This window comes from Brachyhypopomus gauderio, chromosome 9 (assembly GCF_052324685.1).
Source record: "Brachyhypopomus gauderio isolate BG-103 chromosome 9, BGAUD_0.2, whole genome shotgun sequence".
In the NCBI taxonomy this organism is placed as follows: Eukaryota; Metazoa; Chordata; class Actinopteri; order Gymnotiformes; family Hypopomidae; genus Brachyhypopomus; species Brachyhypopomus gauderio.
Window position 1 is genome coordinate 11,618,990 of NC_135219.1, and position 21,041 is coordinate 11,640,030.

At 44.4% G+C, this 21,041-nt stretch overlaps 3 protein-coding genes across 5 annotated transcripts in view; 2 read left to right on the top strand and 1 right to left on the bottom strand.

The window, feature by feature from the left end:
- Positions 1-3,115: 3,115 nt before the first annotated feature.
- Positions 3,116-5,039, top strand: srd5a3 (steroid 5 alpha-reductase 3). Of its 2 annotated transcripts, none has more exons than XM_077016203.1 (5): positions 3,116-3,378; positions 3,514-3,665; positions 3,773-3,964; positions 4,192-4,332; positions 4,745-5,039. In XM_077016203.1, the coding sequence occupies exons 1-5, from the start codon at positions 3,176-3,178 to the stop codon at positions 5,002-5,004; spliced, it is 948 nt and encodes a 315-aa protein (XP_076872318.1). In that variant the 5' UTR covers positions 3,116-3,175; the 3' UTR covers positions 5,005-5,039. The 2 variants fall into 2 exon arrangements, with proteins under 2 accessions (XP_076872318.1, XP_076872319.1); XM_077016204.1 differs by having other exon boundaries at positions 4,749-5,039.
- Positions 5,040-6,236: 1,197 nt separating this feature from the next.
- Positions 6,237-11,122, top strand: tmem165 (transmembrane protein 165). The gene is made up of 6 exons (XM_077017119.1): positions 6,237-6,550; positions 7,287-7,512; positions 8,194-8,369; positions 8,609-8,794; positions 9,156-9,261; positions 9,356-11,122. The coding sequence occupies exons 1-6, from the start codon at positions 6,347-6,349 to the stop codon at positions 9,430-9,432; spliced, it is 975 nt and encodes a 324-aa protein (XP_076873234.1). The 5' UTR covers positions 6,237-6,346; the 3' UTR covers positions 9,433-11,122.
- A 4,331-nt stretch (positions 11,123-15,453) lies between these two features.
- clocka (clock circadian regulator a) overlaps positions 15,454-21,041 on the bottom strand; it is a 35,448-nt gene continuing 29,860 nt past the window's right edge. For both annotated transcript variants that reach the window (XM_077017117.1, XM_077017118.1), the window contains 8 exons: positions 20,827-20,971; positions 20,437-20,537; positions 19,702-19,791; positions 19,438-19,596; positions 18,956-19,186; positions 18,712-18,878; positions 17,585-17,852; positions 15,454-16,969 (listed from right to left, as the gene is read on the bottom strand). In XM_077017117.1, coding sequence (XP_076873232.1) covers positions 16,808-16,969; positions 17,585-17,852; positions 18,712-18,878; positions 18,956-19,186; positions 19,438-19,596; positions 19,702-19,791; positions 20,437-20,537; positions 20,827-20,971 — 1,323 coding nt within the window. In that variant the 3' untranslated portion in view covers positions 15,454-16,807. The remainder of the gene's footprint in view (positions 16,970-17,584; positions 17,853-18,711; positions 18,879-18,955; positions 19,187-19,437; positions 19,597-19,701; positions 19,792-20,436; positions 20,538-20,826; positions 20,972-21,041) is intronic.

A 21,041-nucleotide genomic window follows, 5' to 3' on the forward strand; every position in this document is an offset into this window, starting at 1 on the left:
AATTGTACTTACTACAAAGGAGGCTTTGATATAGTGAAAAAAAGGTGCAAAGTGTGTGTGTGTGTGTGTGTGTGTGTGTGTGTGTGTGTGTGTGTGTGTGTGTGTGTGTGTGTGTGTGTGTGTGTGTGTGTGTGTGTACATTTGCAATTCCAAAACACTTGAAAAAGTAAAGTAAACCATGAAAGGTGTGTGAAGGGATGGAATTAATGGAGAGATTGAGAAAGAGTGAGTGAGAGAGAGAGAGAGAGAGAGAGAGAGAGAGATGAAGCATCAGTAGAAGGTCAGAGGGTGTACCACATGAGGAAGTGACAGACGGGGCAGGAAACAGATCCTCAGACAGGAAGCCAGCCTTCTCCAGGAGGCATCCTGAAGTGAAATGCTTCAGATGCTTATTTCTTCTTCTCTCACATATGTGTACACACACGCTCACACGCACACGCACACACGTGAACATGCTCGCATACACAAACACACGCACACGTACACACAAGTTCACACACATGGCACATACACACACACAATGCGATAAACAGTGTTTATTAGGGCCCCATAAAGATCCTTCACACCAGGGGCATGGAACCAGGTAAGAACTGAGCTGAAATAACAAGCTTCATTTATAGCCCCATAACTACACCACAACAGCATGAGTTAACAAGCAGCCTTCCCAGTCTGGATCCAGTCACTCCAGCACAGGACCGTCCCAGCATACCAGTGTCACTGCAGCAGCCAGGAGAGATTAAATGTGGGCCTCGGAAATCCCCAACAGATGTGAGTTTTTTTTATGTGCTAGGTGCTCACACAATGTCTGATTTGGCTATATGTGTAAAAAAAATAATTTATGCATATATAAATGTATGCTATATTTTATAATGTATTAAAAACGCCTGACATTTGGTCACATATCAAGTCCTCAGGACAGATACTAGATACTCTTATGATACTAGATACTAGATACTCTTATGATACTGGATACTAGATACTCTTAAGACTAAAGATCTTCTTTCACATCAGACTCCAGACAAACATCACTTATCCTTCACCAATGTATAGTGTATGGTAAATGCATAAGCAGAATGTGTGTGTGTGTGTGTGTGTGTGTGTGTGTGTGTGTGTGTGTGTGTGTGTGTGTGTGTGTGTGTGTGTGTGTGTGTGTGTGAAGTTCCACTTGGCTGAATGGAGTGTAAGGAGATGGATGGAGAGATGGACCAAGCATGAAGAAGATGGTCAGGATGATGTACCACATAACGAAAGCACAGGAAACAGATCCTTGGACAGGAAAGCAGCCTACAGTGTGGGGTGTGTGTGTGTGTGTGTGTGTGTGTGTGTGTGTGTGTGTGTGTATTTGAAAAAAGCAAATGCATGGTAAAGAATGAGTACAGTAAATGGAGAGTATTATGGGCTGGACCTGGGCGGAGCTTGGTCCAGTGTGGAGTCTGGGCTGGGTAGATCCTGGAAGTGGGTGTGGCCTGGATGTGGGTGGAGCCTGAGTCTGGGCCCAGGCCTGGGTTCCATCCTGGGCCTCACCACCTATTCCAGGCTGTTCATATTGACCATCTGAAAGGTATGATGTCAGCTCCCACCTAGCTAACTGCTTCGAGTGGTCAGTTTAAGCTCTGCATTGTGGAGGACCTGCCCAGGTTATAAACTACTAACACTGGGTAACAGTTGCCTAAAATGAGATGGATCTTATATTAATTATATGCTGGAATCTGGTTCTATAATATTTCAGTCACATATGGATGGTTTACATATGGTTTAAATAGTTTACATAAGTAATTATTACTTAGTTATATAAAATTACTGTGGTGCAATCTGCAATTTGTAGTTTTTCACATTATCAACTGCTTATGTCATGGTGATCAAAATGGATTATATTTGTTCTCGTTAGTCTGATCCACCAAACCTCCAGGCTTTGGTTCTTTGGATAAGTTATTATATTCAAAAGTGCTGAACACGTTGTCACAACCTGACAAGCATATTTTATACACTTCTGTTTTTGATATACGTTTCCTGAACTGAGGTGTGCGTGAAAGGGGGGAGTACTAAAAGTACAGTAGGACAAACTGCATCAGAGATAATATATCTCAGAGCACTCTAGGACAAACTGCATCAGAGATAATATATCTCAGAGCACTCTAGGACAAACTGCATCAGAGATAATATATCACACGAATAGTCTAGATACTCTTGAGATACATTTTGTAATACGGGAAGCATTGCCGTTTTAGCATCAATGCAAACAACTCATCACCTCAACACAGGGCAACATCTGTAATGTCACAAATAGAAAGTGGATAAGTCTCTGGGATGTGATGACATCCCATTATTCAGTTTTGGGATGTGATGACATTTGTTATTCAGTTTTGCTGTGACTGTCCGTGTTCCTTTGTGCTGCGAAACATCTGCACTGAAGCGTCTGCGTTTGGCCTCAGGGATCCGGTTTGGGCCTTCAGAAGATGGGCCCAAAGCAACAGTTTTGCACTCCCTTTGATGTCTGTAGGGCCCTCAGCACAAAAAGGAAGAGCCCCCTACTCCCACACCAACCCCATCACCTCACCCCACCCCACTAGCTAAACTCCAAACAAACAAGTCACCACTCTGATATAATATCCCTACTCTGAGAGAGAGAGAGAGAGAGAGAGAGAGAGAGAGAGAGAGAGAGAGAGAGTGTGTGTGTGTGTGAGAGAGAGAGAGAGAGAGAGAGAGAGAGAGAGAGAGAGAGAGAGAGAGAGAATCCCATAGTGGTAGTTAGGAATACTTTGTCAGTAATGTTCCAGTATGGCTTACAAGATGCTCAACAATTACACAACAAATGTAAGATAGAGCTGGGGGGAAAAGCAGATAATGATAAACGATAAACGCCTTAGAGATGGTCAGCTCAGCGTCAAAGTAGGTAAACAAGTTTGCAAGTTACCATCTTTCCAGCAATGGTCGCCCCCTAGTGTACACAGTCGTTCAATTAACATCTGAAGATTCTCCAACACAAATAAATTAGCTAGGATTTCCTGGCTTGTCAATTTTCCTGTGAAATGTACTACACCCATACACAAATTTCAGGACTGATTAAAATAGTTTTTTTTTATTTAAATGTTGTATATTGTTAAACGGAACCCTACTTCACAAGCTCTTGTTTAACCATCGGAGCTATTTCATCAGAGGACGATGTGATGTGGATATGATGCTAGTTGCTTTTCAGATAGTTGACATTGCGTGGTTTTTATTAGCATTAGGATTTCTGATCGCTTTTTGCTTTCATAAATTGCCACTGAAATTACCAGCTGATTTTGAGCACGTTTTTCAGGACCTTATTCGATATGGCAAAACTAAGGAACTGATCACCCGTCCCGGCTTCCTTCGCATGTTTGATGTTCCGAAAAGGTGGTAACGTAGTTATGTTGGATAACCTAGCTCTTTTCTCTTTAGGTATATTAGATAACTCTTTTAATAATGTTATTCTCGCTCCTTGTTAAGTAGTTAACTTGTAATTCAATATAATGTTCTGTTGTCTTCTAGGTGGTTTTGGCATTTTTATGCAGTATCTGTCTTCTGGAATGGACTCCTCCTCGTCTTCTCGCTCCGTACTGCATTGCTGGGCGAGGTGTTCCCTGAATTCTTGACTGGCGCGCTTGAATTTTTGAGTGGACGACCGACGTCTTACTGGAATGGTACTTGTTTAGCATGATTAACTACAGGCCATGTTAACAAACGTAATATTATTCTACCCTAAAAGATAAAACCACATTTTCTTTGCCAATCACTGTACCCCCTTTAGAAATTCCGCTGACCATCCTGGTGCTGCAGACGCTTCTGTGGGTTCATTGCATTAGGAGGTTGATAGAATGCCTGACTGTGAGCATTTTCTCTGCTAGTTCGATCCATGTCGTTCAGTATGCATTTGGCCTCAGTTACTACATATTACTGGGGCTGACAGTCCTGTGTATGGATGTATCGCAACCCATCAATGGTGAGAATTACCTCTTGTTATCCATTACACTGATTTCACTCAATAAGCTTGATGACATTGGAAAACATAAATGGATGGAAATTGGATGGATAAATTACATTAAACCTGATCTAATTCCTAGCTAGGTGTAAAAAAATCTGAAATATGTATGGATAGTTCACTGCTTGTTAAATACAGCGTGTCCGCAATAACAAGCTGATTAAGATTTTCATATTTCATGGCTGCAGGTACGATGGGTTTTTTTACTGCTCCACTTCTCGGACAGCTCAGGTGGAACCACGCAGCAGGAGTCCTGCTTTTCCTCTGGGCCTCTCAGCTGCAGTACCGCACACTCGCGCTGCTTGCGGGCCTGCGGACCACCAGCTCTGGTAATAACCCGCCAAATATGGATGTTACTGAAAGAGAAGGGAGATGTCATGGGTATGAGGTTGCCCCTTATTAAGCAGCTGTACCTCCCATTAACAGGACTGCAGGGCAGTGGAGACTTTAAGATGTTATAGAATTCATAACAGCCTTAAGTTATGGCAGGGCAGTCATGGCCTGGCAGTTAGGGAACTGGTCTTGTGACCGGAGGGTCGCAGGTTCGATTCCCAGACCTGAGGCCATGACTGAGGTGCCCCTGAGCAAGGCCCTTAACCCTCAATTGCTCACTTGTATAAAAATGTAAGTCGCTCTGGATAAGGGCGTCTGTCAAATGCCATAGATGTAGATGTAAGTTATACTTGAAGTACATTAGTATTTGTCTTATAGGTGTTTGGTCTCTTTGTGATATATACGCAGGCAGAGTGGAGACCCTTGCCCATAGAGTTCCACATGGGGGTTGGTTTGAGCTGGTCTCCTGTCCTCACTACCTAGCTGAGCTGCTGATCTACACTGCGCTAGGTGTGTGCTGTGGCCTCTGCTCTGTCACATGGTGGCTGGTGATGCTCTATGTTCTCTGTAATCAAGCTCTGGCTGCCCAGCTCTGTCACGAGTATTACAAAAGCACATTTAAAGCATATCCGCCCCAGCGCAAAGCCTTCATACCTTTTCTAATGTGATTAAATATGCTAAATAATAAATGTCATGCCATCCATTCATTTGCTTTTGTTTTTCCGTCAACATCACTGACTAGAAAGAGAGTTGCAGGATCAGTGCAATATCAGTCAGTCATCAGCCAGCTGCTGCATTTCCACTGAGGATTTTTATTTGTGTAATTGACCCATTACGTATAAATAACAAAAAAATAAGTCTTATTTGGCAAGCGTATTGCACATATGAGGAATTTGACTTGCACCGTGTACACATAACACACCAAACTAGTCGGACACAATATACAATCCATTTGCCAAGACACACAAGGTACATGCTGTGCAATAAACTGGACAAAACAGCGATTTTAACATATTAGAAATTGGTGTAAAATGTGTATCTATCAGCAGAGATACGCCTGTTATATACAATATAAAGAGTTTAATCCTATGTGAAGATAAGGATTAAGAAAAGGAGAAGAGGACTGCAGTGCACCTACCCTTGTAAAGTCAATTCTCATTTCATTTTGCTCTATTTCATAAGAGAACAGACCACTAAGACCAACGGTTTGTTTTCATTGGGTCCTGTAAAAACTATACAATCAAGCAACCTGACAAAGTATATTGTAAATTTAACAAGAAAAAACAACATGAATTGAATATAATTGAACAAATTACAAGTTAAACTACATTTGTAATATAATATATTATTTGTAATATAAAACTAGAAAACTAGTTTAAACATAAAACTATCACTAAAATCAATGACAATGTTCTTTAAAAATTGCTTAGGAGTTATTTTGTGATGCAGACAAATGCAGGTCACTGTGACTTTGGCATATCTCATTCCTTGCAGATCCCATATCAGCAAGAAACTTCACATGTCAACAGTAAACGAGCCTTCTTAATCTCGGATGTAATCAGTTCTCTACTTGATTGATGTATTGCCTAAAACAATAAAATGTGAATTACATTGCCTGGTGTAACTACTAGCTCCATACAAGGACAACGCAAAATCTGAAACTTCAAATCAACGTTTCAAGTCACTAGGCACAACACCGATCATCTAGATAAGAAATAAACATTGCAGTCTCTCGATATCAGCTACTTTTCATTTACTTCCTAGATTCAACACGAAGTCTCTCTACTTAATTCATCTTCTCAACGTTTAATCGACAGATCTATTAGCCAATCATTATGCATCGTTGTCATGACGTCAATCGGTGCGTACACGTTATCATTCACGTCGTCCAACCAAATCGACTCAACTGCTACCGAGTCCGTGGCCGCTACAACGGCGGATTGACGCGTCGTCAACATGAACGCGGCCAGCTAGTTAGCCAGTTAGCTTATAACCACAAGCAGAAATCTCATGATTTATGAGCTCCGAGTACAGCACACATTTATTGTTACCCTCATTCTGAACTGGCAAACTTGTAAAATGCCTCTCCGAGCCGACATTCGGCACGCCGAGGTTAGCTTGATTTGCGTCCTGCTGGGTTTAATCTTGCTGATTCCGGCGGGGGTCTCTGCGATTCAAGACGAGGGTAAAGTAGTCGAGGAGAAGCCCGCTGAGGTAACGGAACCTTCTCCAACACCGCCCGGGTTTGGACCCCAGCACGAGTAAATGTGGCTGGTTTTAACCCTCACAAGTGTGAGAAGACGTTATAGCCGGGCTTTCTAGCTGCTAGCTCTCCAAATTAAATAGTTTTTAGATGTTTTTCCCCGAGGACGAGGTCAAGTCGGCTTGCTAGCATAACTGGCTAACTCACGAGCTAACGCTGACAAACCCGTCATGGTGCTAGCTCTCTAGGTTAGCTAAATGTGTTTTTGTGTACTTTCTATGCTTTTTATGTTGGTTATGTACGCTTAAGTCGTTTTTTTATTCATTTTCAACCAGGCTTCTTTATTATCCAGTTAGACTGTTAAGTTAGCTAACCACATACTTGAGCGGAACTGGTTGTTGTACTTGACTGTTGTACACGTATATGTAGCTAGGATTACTGACATAAGTAGATGATGGATGACAGTCATGTTTTTGTTATGTGTATTGTAAAAAGTTAGCTGGCTAGATATGTAGTTAGCTAAATAGATTGAACTTCACTTATTCAAAGTTCACATTTTGCTTGTATTATATTGTATAAAGGAATGTCTTCAACACGTGGTTGAATTATAACTTAACTAAGAATTAACTAACTTAGACCTATGATACATTGTCTCCCTTTTACATATCACCACAAACACTGACACCTTAAGATGTTATCAATACGCCCCCAGACACTCAAAATAGTCTTATCTCTGTTCCTTTACAGATAGCCACTACTGGCCAGCCTGCAGGTCCAGTTGTCAGTCCTGATGAGTCTAGTAAAACTAACCTGGGCTTTATCCATGCATTTGTGGCGGCGATTTCGGTCATCATCGTCTCCGAACTGGGGGACAAGACGTTCTTCATCGCAGCCATCATGGCCATGCGCTACAACCGTCTCACTGTCTTGGCAGGAGCCATGATGGCCCTTGGTCTCATGACCTGCCTGTCAGGTGAGGACTAGAACTTTGATGTTTGTATTTATGAACACAATACATTTGTTAATGAATACAAATGTAGAGAAGGCAAATTGCAGATGGAGCTTGTGGTTGTTTTTGCTTATGAAAACATGCACAGATTGGGTTGTGGATACTCAGAAATTAAGCTGATCTGAATGTTATTGACATAAGTTATGAACTTTCTCACACATCTAGGTGTTAAATCATACCGAAAACTGCACTTTTTCTTACTTTGTAAATAAATCAATCCAGAAGTTAAAATGGGGGTAGTTTGCAGTTGCTGTGCGGCTTTTTGCTTGTTCTTGTCCTGCGGAAAAAATGCTTTGAAGGTCTGGCAGCTTGTTTCACCTTCTTGCTAATGTCCTTAATTTGAACGAGTCTTAGTAAAGTGGTGAGGTGAATTCCTGGTAACAAGACTGGTATTTGTTAAACCATCCTCTGTTTTCATGTATTTTCACATTTATTTTCAAGGTGTTGTTTTTTGTTTGCTTGTCACTTCATTAAATGAGCTGATTTTCCAGTGATATTCCAGACTTTTGGATGACCAGCAAATTGCAAAGCTTTTAATCTTTGTCAGGTGGTATACACCTGTGCATATACACAATGAGACTGTCGTCAGGTGGTACACACCTGTGCATGTACACACTGACACTGACCTGTGCGTCTTCCCACCAGTGCTGTTTGGTTATGCCACCACTATTATCCCACGGATCTACACCTATTACGTCTCCACTGCGCTGTTCGCCATCTTCGGGCTGAGGATGCTGAGGGAAGGGCTGAGGATGAGTGCTGATGAGGGTCAGGAGGAACTGGAGGAGGTGCAGGCTGAGATCAAGAAGAAAGATGAGGAGGTGGGTCACATGACCACGCCAGAGGCCGTGTGTGTGTGTAATACAACACCCTGCTTGTGGGGACATGGTGTTATTTACACCAGAAAGATACATGACATGTGCGCTCTGTACTGCTGGGTCATCATTTTGTTATGTTAAAACAAACATGTTTTGATATTCAGCGTTGACATTAAATAGGGAATAAATGTTTTAATTTTATTTCAGTTTTAATAACTCGTTTTCTCTGTGACTCCCTTCAGCTCCAGCGGTACAAACTGGTCAACGGTACATCAGACGTGGAGGCCGGGACCCAGACAACTGCGTTACCGTCACGGAGATGGCACAGTGTGATCTCGCCGATCTTCATCCAGGCGCTCACCCTCACCTTCCTCGCCGAGTGGGGCGACCGATCGCAGCTTGCCACCATCGTTCTGGCTGCACGGGAGGTGGGCTGCTGTTCACACACGCTCACACAACTGAAGGCCTTGTGTTTTGAGTATTTTTGTTAGGTCAAATTCTAAAGTGACCATGAACGCTCAGCCAGATGTTTGCTGAGATGTTTACAGTGTAGAAACTGTTTGTGTTGATTTGCCAAGTGACACGGTGGCCAGCAATGTCAAAAAGCATTAGGCTACACGAATGAGCACTGTTTCAGTTGCTGCTTTTGCAGTGTTAGAACCCTGGATCTGTGATCAATCCCCAATTTCAAATAAGCTCTTATTAGTAAATGGATAATAAAAATGGTGAAAAGACACTTTCGGTTCTGTCTTGCCACTGCAATTGATTGACCGCTCTGCTTTGCTGCAGGATCCATTTGGAGTCGCAGTGGGCGGGACTCTGGGTCATTGTTTGTGCACTGGGCTGGCTGTGGTTGGTGGAAGAATGGTAGCTCAGAGGATATCAGTCAGAACCGGTAAGAATCAGCCATCAGGTTTTGAAAGGAAATCACAGACGTATGTAAAAAGCCAAACAATATCTCAAGCATCTCTCTCTCTCCCCATCCACAGTTACGATCATCGGTGGGATTGTATTTCTTGCCTTTGCCTTCTCCGCCCTCTTCATCAAGCCAGATGCTGGATTCTAACAGGAAACACTTGCTGGGATTGTTTTGTAAATACGAGCTTAAATGTGCTCTGTTTACAAAGGACTGCCCACCACGGCAGCGTGTGAACAGTGGAGTTGTGTAACTGACTGACTGCAAAGTGTCATTTCTCTTATGTTAAAAGACCCTGGCACAGAAGCTGTTTTATTTATTTATTAGCCCCTCCTTCTGTTCAGGTAAACCTCGTGCAAACGGAGGTACTGATTACCCTCACGTCAAGGGTGAGTGTGTCCCGCTGTGTATTATCGGATTCCAATGATTTTTTTTTGTCCTCAGCTTCTGTGACAGGTGGCGTTTTCCTCATCTTGGGTGTGTACATCCGCTCTACCAGCCAAAACACACACCGGCCTCCTCTCTGATCCTTATAGGCCCCCCGTATTCCTGTAAACCTTCAGTCAGTGTGCCTAAACCTGTTTTTTTCGGGCTGTTCTTTAAATGCATGGAATCGGTCGCAGGTTCATTTGGTCAACAGGCTCAGTGCACATCTTGCGGTACCACACACACACACGTTAAAAAAACTGGTGTAGTGTGTTTCAGCGTCTCTTTGTGAGGACCGTGCGTGGTAATCTGCACTTGATGATCAGGGATGGTTTTCCACGATTTCTTCATACTCATTCTGCAAGAAGCTCCAGATTGCCCAGCTGCACCTTCCTTCAGTAACTCACATCAGTACACCGGCAGCATTTTTGAGGACCTCTTAATAATTCAGTCCAGCACAAAGACCCCTTGATCCATTGTTTGTGTTGCCAGTGCTCCTTCACAACTCCAGGAGCTCTGAGGACCACACCTGAGCTCTTGGAAACACCTCCCCTGTCCCGACGCTCAGAAGCCTGTATCAGGTACACCTGCCTTTATAGGTGTTTAATAGTTGTACTATTACTGTCAAGCTCATCTGATGCTATGCACACATTACCATTTCCCACGTGTCCCTATTTTTGACCCCAGGACAGCATGTGTGTGAGAGCTACTGGGTGGTAGACCAATCCAACTTGTGTGCCAGTATCTAGCATACTGATTAAAGTGTTCCAGGCATGAGCTGCTGGAGTTCTCAGCTGGAATAAGTGATCCACCACCCAGCATTATTAAGCCAGTATTCATTCATATTGGGGTAAGAAACTAACCACTGATGAATGACTAGAAGCTAACACACACGTGGCCACACGTGGGTTATAGGCTCAAATCTTGCTGCTTTAAGATGTACCTAATGGGTAGTAAAACCTGTACAACCAACACGCATCACCTCATGAACTGAAATACACAAAAACTGAGTTTTGAAGTTGAAGGGCTTGATCTTTAAGAGGCCAACAGCGCTTTACTTTTAAATAATGTTTAATCAGAAGTTGTTCATTTCCCGACTGCCAGACCTATAGTGCTGAGAAAATAGAGGTTAACATGGGAAGCGTTAGGGTTGTTTTCTTTGGTCAGTCTTGAGTTTGTTTATTCTTCTTTGGTGCAAATTTTTGTTTTTCTTCCCCCCATAGTCTTTTTTGTGTTGTATTTCTTTTTAGTTCAAGTACTGTAGTTGTCAGGGATGATAGTCTGCTGGTTTTGTACTGTTTTAAAGGCAGCCTGCCACAACTTAAAGGATACAAATTTATGAATTACGAACAGGATGGTGATTGTAAAAAAATCTTCAGATAATGTAAATATTCAAATAAATCCCGTCAGTCAAGTCTCCTGTCATTCCGGGTGAAGTACACTTTAAACAAAAAATTAAGACCTCACACTTCAGTTCGTTGTTCGTACAATTTCAAGCAAGGGGCAGCAATAGCAGAAAAAATGTATACCCTGAAAACATGTTCATCTATTCTTTAGGCTCTTGAAGCACATCCGGCTCAGTTATGAATCATTGCTAAAGAAAAGAGTCCAGTGCCTCAGGAGTTTCATGGGGTCAGTGACTCCAGATGTGAAGGAAAACTACAATGACACTGCCTGCTAAGCAGATTAAAGAAAGAAATGTTTTTCACTTCCTTTAGGCAGCATTATATACTCTCATTATGGAAACTGAATTATGAGTAGACCAATCAAAAATAAAGTTCAAATCTCAAAACACTTAATGAATCTTTTTTTAAATATATCTTTATTTTCAAAATTGAGCAAGGGGAGCAAACGGCACCATTCACCATTTGAAAGCTTCCATTATGTTGGGTTAATGAGAGAAGGACCTGGCTCAGGAACGTAACGCACCACACACACACTCTGATATTACAGCACCTTCACGAAGCACACACAGCATGTTTGTTTCTTCTTGGTCCAAGTCCATGGATCGATCACTGAACTTCAAGTCATGTTGTGAACCCTAATAAAATAGCAAATTTTAAACCTAATTCCAGAATCTGATTACCCACAGTCCCGTCCCCAATGTGTACTCAATTCCATGAGCCAAAGTGTCCTACAAAGGCTAAATAAGATTGAGAGAGGACACGCGCGCACACACACACACCCAGAACAGGCAGCGCACACATCAGAACTGTAGAACAGTAAACAGGAACCAGCTCCTTTTCACCACAATCACTTTAAAAATATTAACAGTATTCTCATCATCTTCAGCTCTTTGAATGGGACAATTATTTTTTACCTTTATAACGATCATCAGCTGGCTAATTACTGCATGGAAAATCACAAGCATTTCATCATAGTGGCCATAAGAGTAGGGGAAGTGTGTGTGTGTATGTGTGTGAGTGTGTATAAAAACTGGGCGACCTGAAGCCTGTGTGTCTGTGTGTCAGTACTGCAGCAGATCCAGAACATCGATCTACACATCCCTGCTGTTTTAACAACGGATACGAGCGCTGTCTTTAAAAAACAAATGAGCAGAAGTAAAGAAATAGGAACATTTTAATGTGTGTGTTGACCTATTAATCACAAAACAATGCATTTAGGTCCCTCCCCCCTTTAACTAATAAATGAAGGCATTAAAGAATGGTGGTGTGATCCAATACACAGACCTGCTCAACACTAGAAATACAGGGAGGAGTGTTCATCTGAATCATGTGGGGAATTATGATTTTTAAATGATTTTTAAATGTCAAAAGCCCTTTTATTTATTTTTTGTTATTTGAAACCAAGTGCAAGAGTCAGTGACAAGAAAACAAAACTACAGTAGCTTTAACTTGCACTACAGTAGCTTTAACTAGTATCTTAACTCCAGTAGCCTGGATACAGCTGTTTTCACTGGTTAAAGTCAAACGTTTCATGACCCCCAGCTGACCTTCCGTGAGCACCGGGAGAGCCGAGAGCATGACCTTTACCCTCTATGATCTTCTCCGCCTCACGTGTGTATCTACGGCAGAGGTCTACTGTTCCTCCATGGCATCTTCCTGAATGAGAATGCTGGTTCAGGGCAGGGTCAAAGGTCGCTCCACCGTTCTCTCTCTGGCTCCCCCTCACTTCATAATGTCTACATGATATGAGCACAGAACATGCTGAGGTCCAGCTGGAGTCTTCTAACCCTCCGTTCTTACCAAATGACTCATTACACTGCTCGATAAATTCATCTGGATCAAAATGTTCACCAGTATCATATACAAGTGTACGTCATGTCATAGTTACTGTCGACTAGACTGAGTGAAAGAAAAAAACAAACAAAACAAACCAAAAAAAAAAAAAACAAAACAACAACAACTACAGATTAACACTGGAAAACAGGACAGAAGTGAGAAGTGAGATGTTAAGGAAGCAGCAACAATGTGGGTCAGCACGCTTTAAAAACAAAGGGATTCACAAGGAAGCAGGATGTTGGAGCGAAACAGTGCCCAAGTACATCAAAGTTCAACGTGATCAGAAACGTTAAGGCCTTCCTCAGTCGGCAGAGCCCGCAGACAACTGCAGAACGTCTCTGGCCGGGGTGTGTTCCCAGCAGCGTCTCAACCGAGATGGCATCTATCAACGCTGATCGTTTTAAACGAGGCATGAACAGGAGCTTAACCCTTACATCAACGACCCCTCTCGTTCACAGCAGACCGGACTTCCTCTGCCTGCGATGTTTCGAAAAGTTCGATCTGGTTCTCTCGTGTGTCACAGTTTGTTCTCAGCCTTCGTCTGAGGTTTTTCTATAAAGATTTTTTTTTATTCACTGTTCCCTTTCTTAACAGATAAATAATTACACTTAGACATTTAATATATCCATTACATGGCCTTTCTCTACAAATGTTCTACAGAGGACTAGTTTGGCCTTATAAAAATATGATATTTTTGAACAGGATATCTGCCTCTCTAAAACAGTCTTTGTTCATTAAGTTTCAAGCAATTAAGCAGCTCACGCATACCAGCTATGGTGACCGTTACATTCATTCATTCATTAAGCTACTGCCACTCGGATCGGTTCGGTTCTGATTTGGGGAATGATATAATAATAAAGTGGAATTACCATGCCAAACACCATTATTTAATCTGCTGGGCTTGGCCTAGTGTAAAAACCAGTCTAAAATCAGCAAATCCGTTTCCAAACTGACATACAGCAGACATATACTATCAGCAGTGGCTAAGTCCACACCACCAGACATAAACGACATGGCCACTGGGTAGCTTACAACTCACAAGGGATAGGACAGGGTACTAGGAATATATCGGGCCCTTTGGGAAGCCCATGGTAACCAGGGGCACTGGTTTAAACTGCGTATTCCATAACACCATCCTTTACTGTGCAGGGGGTTCCCGTGTGAACAGTGGCTTGGGTGGATTTGCTACTGAATGGATACTGCAATGTGAACTGTGATTGGACCAGCGCTGCTACGCTGGAGGCGTAATTATCCTGAGAAAGCAAAACATTCGGACTGGGTTTCTGAGGTCTCAAATTACATACGAATTATTGCAACCTGTTTCCACTTGAACTAACCTGACAAGTGTCCACTTGATGGATTACCCACGTGTTCAGTAATGTACAATTACTGACTATAAAACATTTTTTACACAAAGGCAATCTTGTTGATAATTTAAAAACAGAAAGAAAAAATGAAGATCTCTAAGATGGTGTCTGTGATTGATTAACATAAAACTGATTTAGGTTAATCAAAAAAGAAAACTTTATTTTCCAGTTTTTTTGAGGGTTATAAACAAATCATAGATTGGCTGAAACACTGAAATTACTGATTGTCCAAACTTTAAAAACAACATCAAACCAGGGAAGGTGTCCTCATCTCCTTGAAGACCACACCTTTCCTCTACAACATCCACCACATCCTAAAGTGCAAACTGTAAGAGTGTAGCACACACCTTCCTCTCCTCCACCCAACTCACCCTCACTGCGGCTGGAGTAGGTGGCGTCCAGATGCCATTACAACCTCACCTATCGTCACAACTACACTTTCATCTTATATCGCGTCTTTGCAAACGGAAGTACCAGAGACTGACGGAGCTGTCGGAAGGCTGATGTTTCGGGGCGTGAGGGACGTGATCGGACAGGGAGCACTGCTAACAACCTGCTTACTGTGCAACTCCAACATTAAACATTTAGTGTCATGCACAAAGCTTTTGTTTGGGTGTTGCATTAGGGACACCTGACACACCCAAAGCTAATTATGACTTAATCTAAGACTAACGTTACACACAAACCCAAATATAAAGTGCTACCTGGACACAAGTGCTAGATTTTTTTTTTCTCTTACTAAATTTTCGTTTTTTCATTTTTGACCTCTAATAGGTCGGGACAGTTTAACGTCTGCTCCAAAAGACGGCACCTCCTGTGGACCAGATTAGAGATCATAATCCCAGTTATAACCACGGAGGCGCTGATGGCGACACAATAGTTTACATTCCTGGATCTCCAGAGCTGGTTCTGAAGGGCTCTAGAAAGGGCTTCGGCACCACCAGCCGATCATTTTGTTGTCACTTTGGTTGAAGTTCACTGAATCTCAACCAAACTCTAAGAACAGACACTACACACATCATATAGAGTATACAAAGCCATGCAAACGCAAGACCGTATGCCAAGATTTACCATCAAGAATGAGGTTTAATTTGGTAAGACTAAATTTCACATCACTTAATATATTTTCTTCTACCATATATGCATTACTGCAAAACTAGTGGAATTTAAATTATGGCTTGGCACTATGTATTTTTTTTCTCTCTTCACTATAATTATATTAACATCATACATAGTGTCTACCCATTTTCCACGTCTCTGTGAGGAGGAGAGCACTAGGAATCAAATATCAGTCTGCACGTATGGTGCTCAAGGTCATTGTGTCATTACCATCTACACTCACGTTCCTGGAGAACGTCTGATTAGTGCTTATGGTGTACGAGGCAGCAGCTGTGCTTTTAAAACTAATTTTTCATAATATACAGTCCTATACCTCCCTGCGTCTGCACGGACCGTTCTCTCCGATATTTACAAAAGGTAAAATGTCTGTACATTTAGAGATTAGTAAATGTCATTGTCTATTACAATGTAAAAAAAAAAAAAAAAAAAAAAAAACTAAACTTACTGTTATTTTAGGAGATTTACTAAAATGAGAAGACGCACAACGCAATCTGAACTACAAACTGTGACACACAACATGAACCAGCACGGTCTGCTTTACACACACACACACACACACACACACACACACACACACACAACCTGCACGGCAATAAGATCTCAGCCATAAGGTGTTTTTTTTTCCTTTGAATACTACAAAAAAAGTCATGTTCAAAGCTACAAATACCAGACTACGCTTCACCTCATGTAGCTCTTTAGTAGCTACGCTTCACCTCATGCATCAATATAAAATAGTCTGTTCTCTTTCCTTTGTCCATATATTTACATAATTTTACAGGTGTACTGTACAATACAAGCTGAACCCAGATGATGTTCTTAAAAATATTTTCTGACCCATAATTACTTTCTTAAAACATGAAAAAATGCAAAGACACAAAAAAAGACAGATGGGGAAGAGACTTTGTGAGATGGAGAGAGGGAGGAAAGAGAGAAGGAAAAAAGGAATATGGTGCCATTTGTCCTGCAGGACTTCTCTGAAGTCTTGAATCGTTGTCTCCACCCCACATACCGGAGAATTCTGCATAAATTAAACACATGAGGGAGTGACGACAGCACACACAGGGTGTACAAGACAAGGAGGGAGGGGCAGAAAGAGTAGACCACGCCCACCTCACCCCTCCCCCCAACCAAGCTTGAATGGGCAACGGTAAGGACGGCCACTGTTCCTTTGCTAGCTGGTTAACAGCTCAGCTCGTGTGGACTACGCTTCCCAGAATTCAGTGCAGGCAGCCAGAGACCGGAGACGGTAGGGCACCAGTGTGGTTGGAATACTGCTGTTATCCCAGTGTGCTCCAGCGACGACCTGCTCCCATCACCCCCGCGCAGAGCTGGATCCACTCGGCTCCTTGCGGTCGATTGCCCGTTGCTGGGTTACTGAGGCGGGGCATTAGGACGGTCTGCCATGCTGTCTGGCCTATGGGACACCAGCTGCTGCTGCTGCGTTGCCGTGGCGAAGGTTCCCTGCTGCTGGAGGGGAAACGCGGCCTGCAGTATCAGCTGTGCCGACTGGTTACCATGGAGAAGACGCGGAGCCTATAAACAATGTGAAAAGTTCAAAGTTCAGATGAAACACGCAAGCAAAGCCCCACCTTTGCTGAAACAAACAGGATTCCCTAAACATTTCTACACTGCTTCGGTGATTTAAATCACAAACACCTGTTGGCAACTCTCACTGATTTCACAAGGGGGCAGCACACAAGGCAAAACTAACAGGGGTGGGTTTCCCGAAATGTTCGTAGCGCTAAGTACTTCGTAACCTCGTATGAAAGAGTACTTAGCGCTACGAACATTTCGGGAAACTCACCCCTGAGCTGTAGACGGGCTATCCTGCAAAGAGGCGTAGTCACAGCTGGGGCAGAGCCTTGGTCAGGTTCAAAATGGAGTGGGTAGTAGAATGTACATGTAACCAAACCACAGGGCTATACATGTGACCCGAGATTCAATCAAGTGGGGTATTTTTATGGAAACAAACTCTTTTGTGGTTAGTTATAACCGTTACCATATATAACAAACAAACCTGCTAGATTTCTTGGATTCAACATAAAACTTGCCCAAACAGGTCACCTGACTAGACAACCACTTCTTTATCCCTAGTTTGGCATCACTCTCATCACCCCAGCACGATAAGGTGCGCCCCCGTGTGGTCACCTGGAGGAACTGCGTCTGCTGCTGTGTGAGCTGAGCTGTGGCCTGGCCCTGCTGCTGGGCAGAGGCGGAGGCCTGTGACTGGGCGTGCTGCTCCTGGGAGGAGACCGCTGTGGGCTGCTGGCTGATGCTGATGGTCTGGGCCTGGGCTTGAGGAGGAGCGAACGCCGTCACCACCTGGCCCATGAACATGGTGGTGGGCACCATGACCGCTCCACACGCCATCGGGCCCGTCACCAGCTTCGTGAGGAGCTGAGGAGTTGCTGGGAATCTGTGAGGAGTGGGAGAAATGGACCTCAAACGGGTGGGATTGTACTGGTGACTTTGCATCAATCCCAGTAACTACAGCAGTGTGAGCACCAGTATAGGATAAAATAACACACTTAAGTTTTAAACTGAATCACACACCTAAGCTTTAAAACTGAATCACACACCTAAGCTTTAAAACTGAATCACACACCTAAGCTTTAAAACGAATCACACACCTAAACTAAACTTTAAACTGAATCACGCACGTAAGCTGTAAAACTGAATCACGCACGTAAGCTGTAAAACTGAATCACACACATAAGCTTTAAAACTGAATCACACACCTAAGCTTTAAAGCTGAATCACACACATAAGCTTTAAAACTGAATCACACACATAAGCTTTAAAACTGAATCACACACATAAGCTTTAAAACTGAATCACACACATAAGTTTTAAAACTGAATCACACACCTAAGCTTTAAAGCTGAATCACACACCTAAGCTTTAAAGCTGAATCACACACCTAAGCTTTAAAGCTGAATCACACACCTAAGCTTTAAAGCTGAATCACACACCTAAACTAAACTTTAAAACTGAATCACACACCTAAGCCTTAAAACTGAATCCACAGCCCAGTCAGACTCTGCCCGTGTCATTGATGGCTGCAGGTTTGAGTTTCTGAACAAGTGTGAATGTTCTGGACGGGGTGTTGGGGTATGGGGGCGGGGTGTTGGGTATGTTAGAGTATGGGGGCAGGGTGTTGGGGTACGTTGGGGTATGGGGGCAGGGTGTTGGGGTACGTTGAGGTATGGGGGCAGGGTGTTGGGGTATGTTGGGGTATGGGGGCAGGGTTTTGGGGTATGGGGGCGGGGCCGTACCGTATCTGGCGGTCCTGCGAGAAGGAGGCGACGGTGGTGCCGGAGCTGGTCTGGGGCAGGCTGGTGGACAGCTGGACCACGCTGCCCGGCGCCGGCTGGGACATCATCATGGTGTTGTAGAGGGACGGCAGAGCGCCCTGAGAGGTCTGCAGCGTGTGGGACGATCTCTGGGCCACAGACACACAGACAGATTAGCTTGTGTGTGTGTGTGTGTGTGTGTGTGTGTGTGTGTGTAAGATCTCACCTGGGCGAGCGTGGAGTTCTGCTCCCGCAGTAGGCTCTGCTGAGCTGGCTGTGTCTGCTGGCCTACAGCGTGCTGTGTGCCTGTGTGTGTAGATGCCAGCGCCCCCTGCAGGCTGCTTGTCGCAACCACCTGCCCCTGCATGGTCAGAGCGCCCCCTGGCTGCACGGAGGAACTCTGTGTCAGCTGCACAGAGCCCAGGTTCAGACCGCCCCCACCAGACTGCAGGAACATCTACGCACACACACACACACACACACACACACACACACACACACACACACACACACACACACACACACACACACACACACACACACACACAATGTTGCAATGACACCCTCATGCATAACAAGTTCTACAAGCTCAGTACAGTTGAGCGAAGTGCATTCCTGACACCACGGCACGCTCCGACATGCCTGAGGCGTGACTACACTCCCAACCGCCGACAACCGTCCAGCACGGCCAGCAGGGGGCGCCCTGACCTGCAAGCCTTGACCCTGCACCCGCTGCAGCTCCTCCTGGATGTGGCGAAGCTCCTCCTGCTGCCTCTGGATGTTGGCCTCGATCACACGCGTCCTCTGCTCCAGCTGATCCTTCAGGTGCTGCATGGCGTCCAGCTGCGTGGAGAACTGCAGCACAGGCTTCGGGGGGGGAGAGAGCCACGTGAGCCCAGTGCCCCGCAAGCTCAGCCTACTGTGTGTGTGTGTGTGTGTGTGTGTGTGTGTGTGTGTGTGTGTGTGTGTTACCTGTACAGGAGCCTGCAGTTGCTGTGTCTGCTGAGGCTGGGACACCAGGCAAGCCGCCATGGTCTGGCCTGTGGTTTGAGAGCTCATTGACTGGGGACACAAACACACACGCATCTTAACACTCGCACACATACACAGCTGTTACACACATGGTCTGGCCTGTGGTCTGAGAGCTCACTGACTGGAGAGACAAACACACACGCATCTTAACACTCGCACACATACACAGCTGTTACACACATGGTCTGGCCTGTGGTCTGAGAGCTCATTGACTGGAGACACAAACACACACGCATCTTAACACTCGCACACATACACAGCTGTTACACACATGGTCTGGCCTGTGGTCTGAGAGCTCATTGACTGGAGACACAAACACACACGCATCTTAACACTCGCACACATACACAGCTGTTACACACATGGTCTGGCCTGTGGTCTGAGAGCTCATTGACTGGAGAGACACACAGTTTAACACTCACACACTGTTAATCACACGATAGTTACAGTTTTAATTAATTAATTTTTGCTGCTTCCTGGGGCAACCAGTTTACAAATTTGTTTACACTACACACAAATATATACACAGTATTTCATATTCCACTTATCTGCAGATTCTACTCGTGATTCTGTAGTTTGAACATTCATGACCAATTACAGGATCCTCTGGTGAACTCTCACTCACATACATCCTTTCACTCCTATACGAGTGCATGGGCGCGCGCACACACACACCTGGCTGCTGATGGAGGACCTTCTCTGGGAGGTCATCTCTATGGTTGACACGGCCTGGCGGGGTGGTGTGCTGCGTTCAGTCTGTAGCTTAGTCTGGGTGGCTACACACACACACACACACACACACACACAGTACTCTGTTAAAAACCATTACAACATATCGTTTCACCACAGCACTAAGCGTTTCTATATTAGCGGTTTGCAGTTCCAGCCCTCAGGTACCCCTGGACCTTAGCTCCTTCTGGACACGCCTCCTTAGCAAGGCCCTTTGCAAACTGAACTGTGGGCGTGGGCGGGGCAACAGAGGGGTGTGCCTGGAGGCTGGGACTGAGCACCGCCCATGTCACTACACGGGGGCAGTAGGGCAGGCGGAGCGGTGCTGGTGCGTACAGGTGGGGTCCGACACGGCCGTGTGAGAGGACGACTTGCGGGAGCTCCGGGACGAGGCGGAGGGCGTGCGGCTGTGATCGAAGCGCTCCAGCGCCTCCTTCAGGCTGGAGGTGTTCAACTGCGACTCCGAGCCCGAGTCCTGGGACTGAGACAGGGAGCGACAGTTAGAAGGACGCCGGGCAGACGTCTGATCCACACCGCAGACGCACCGTCTG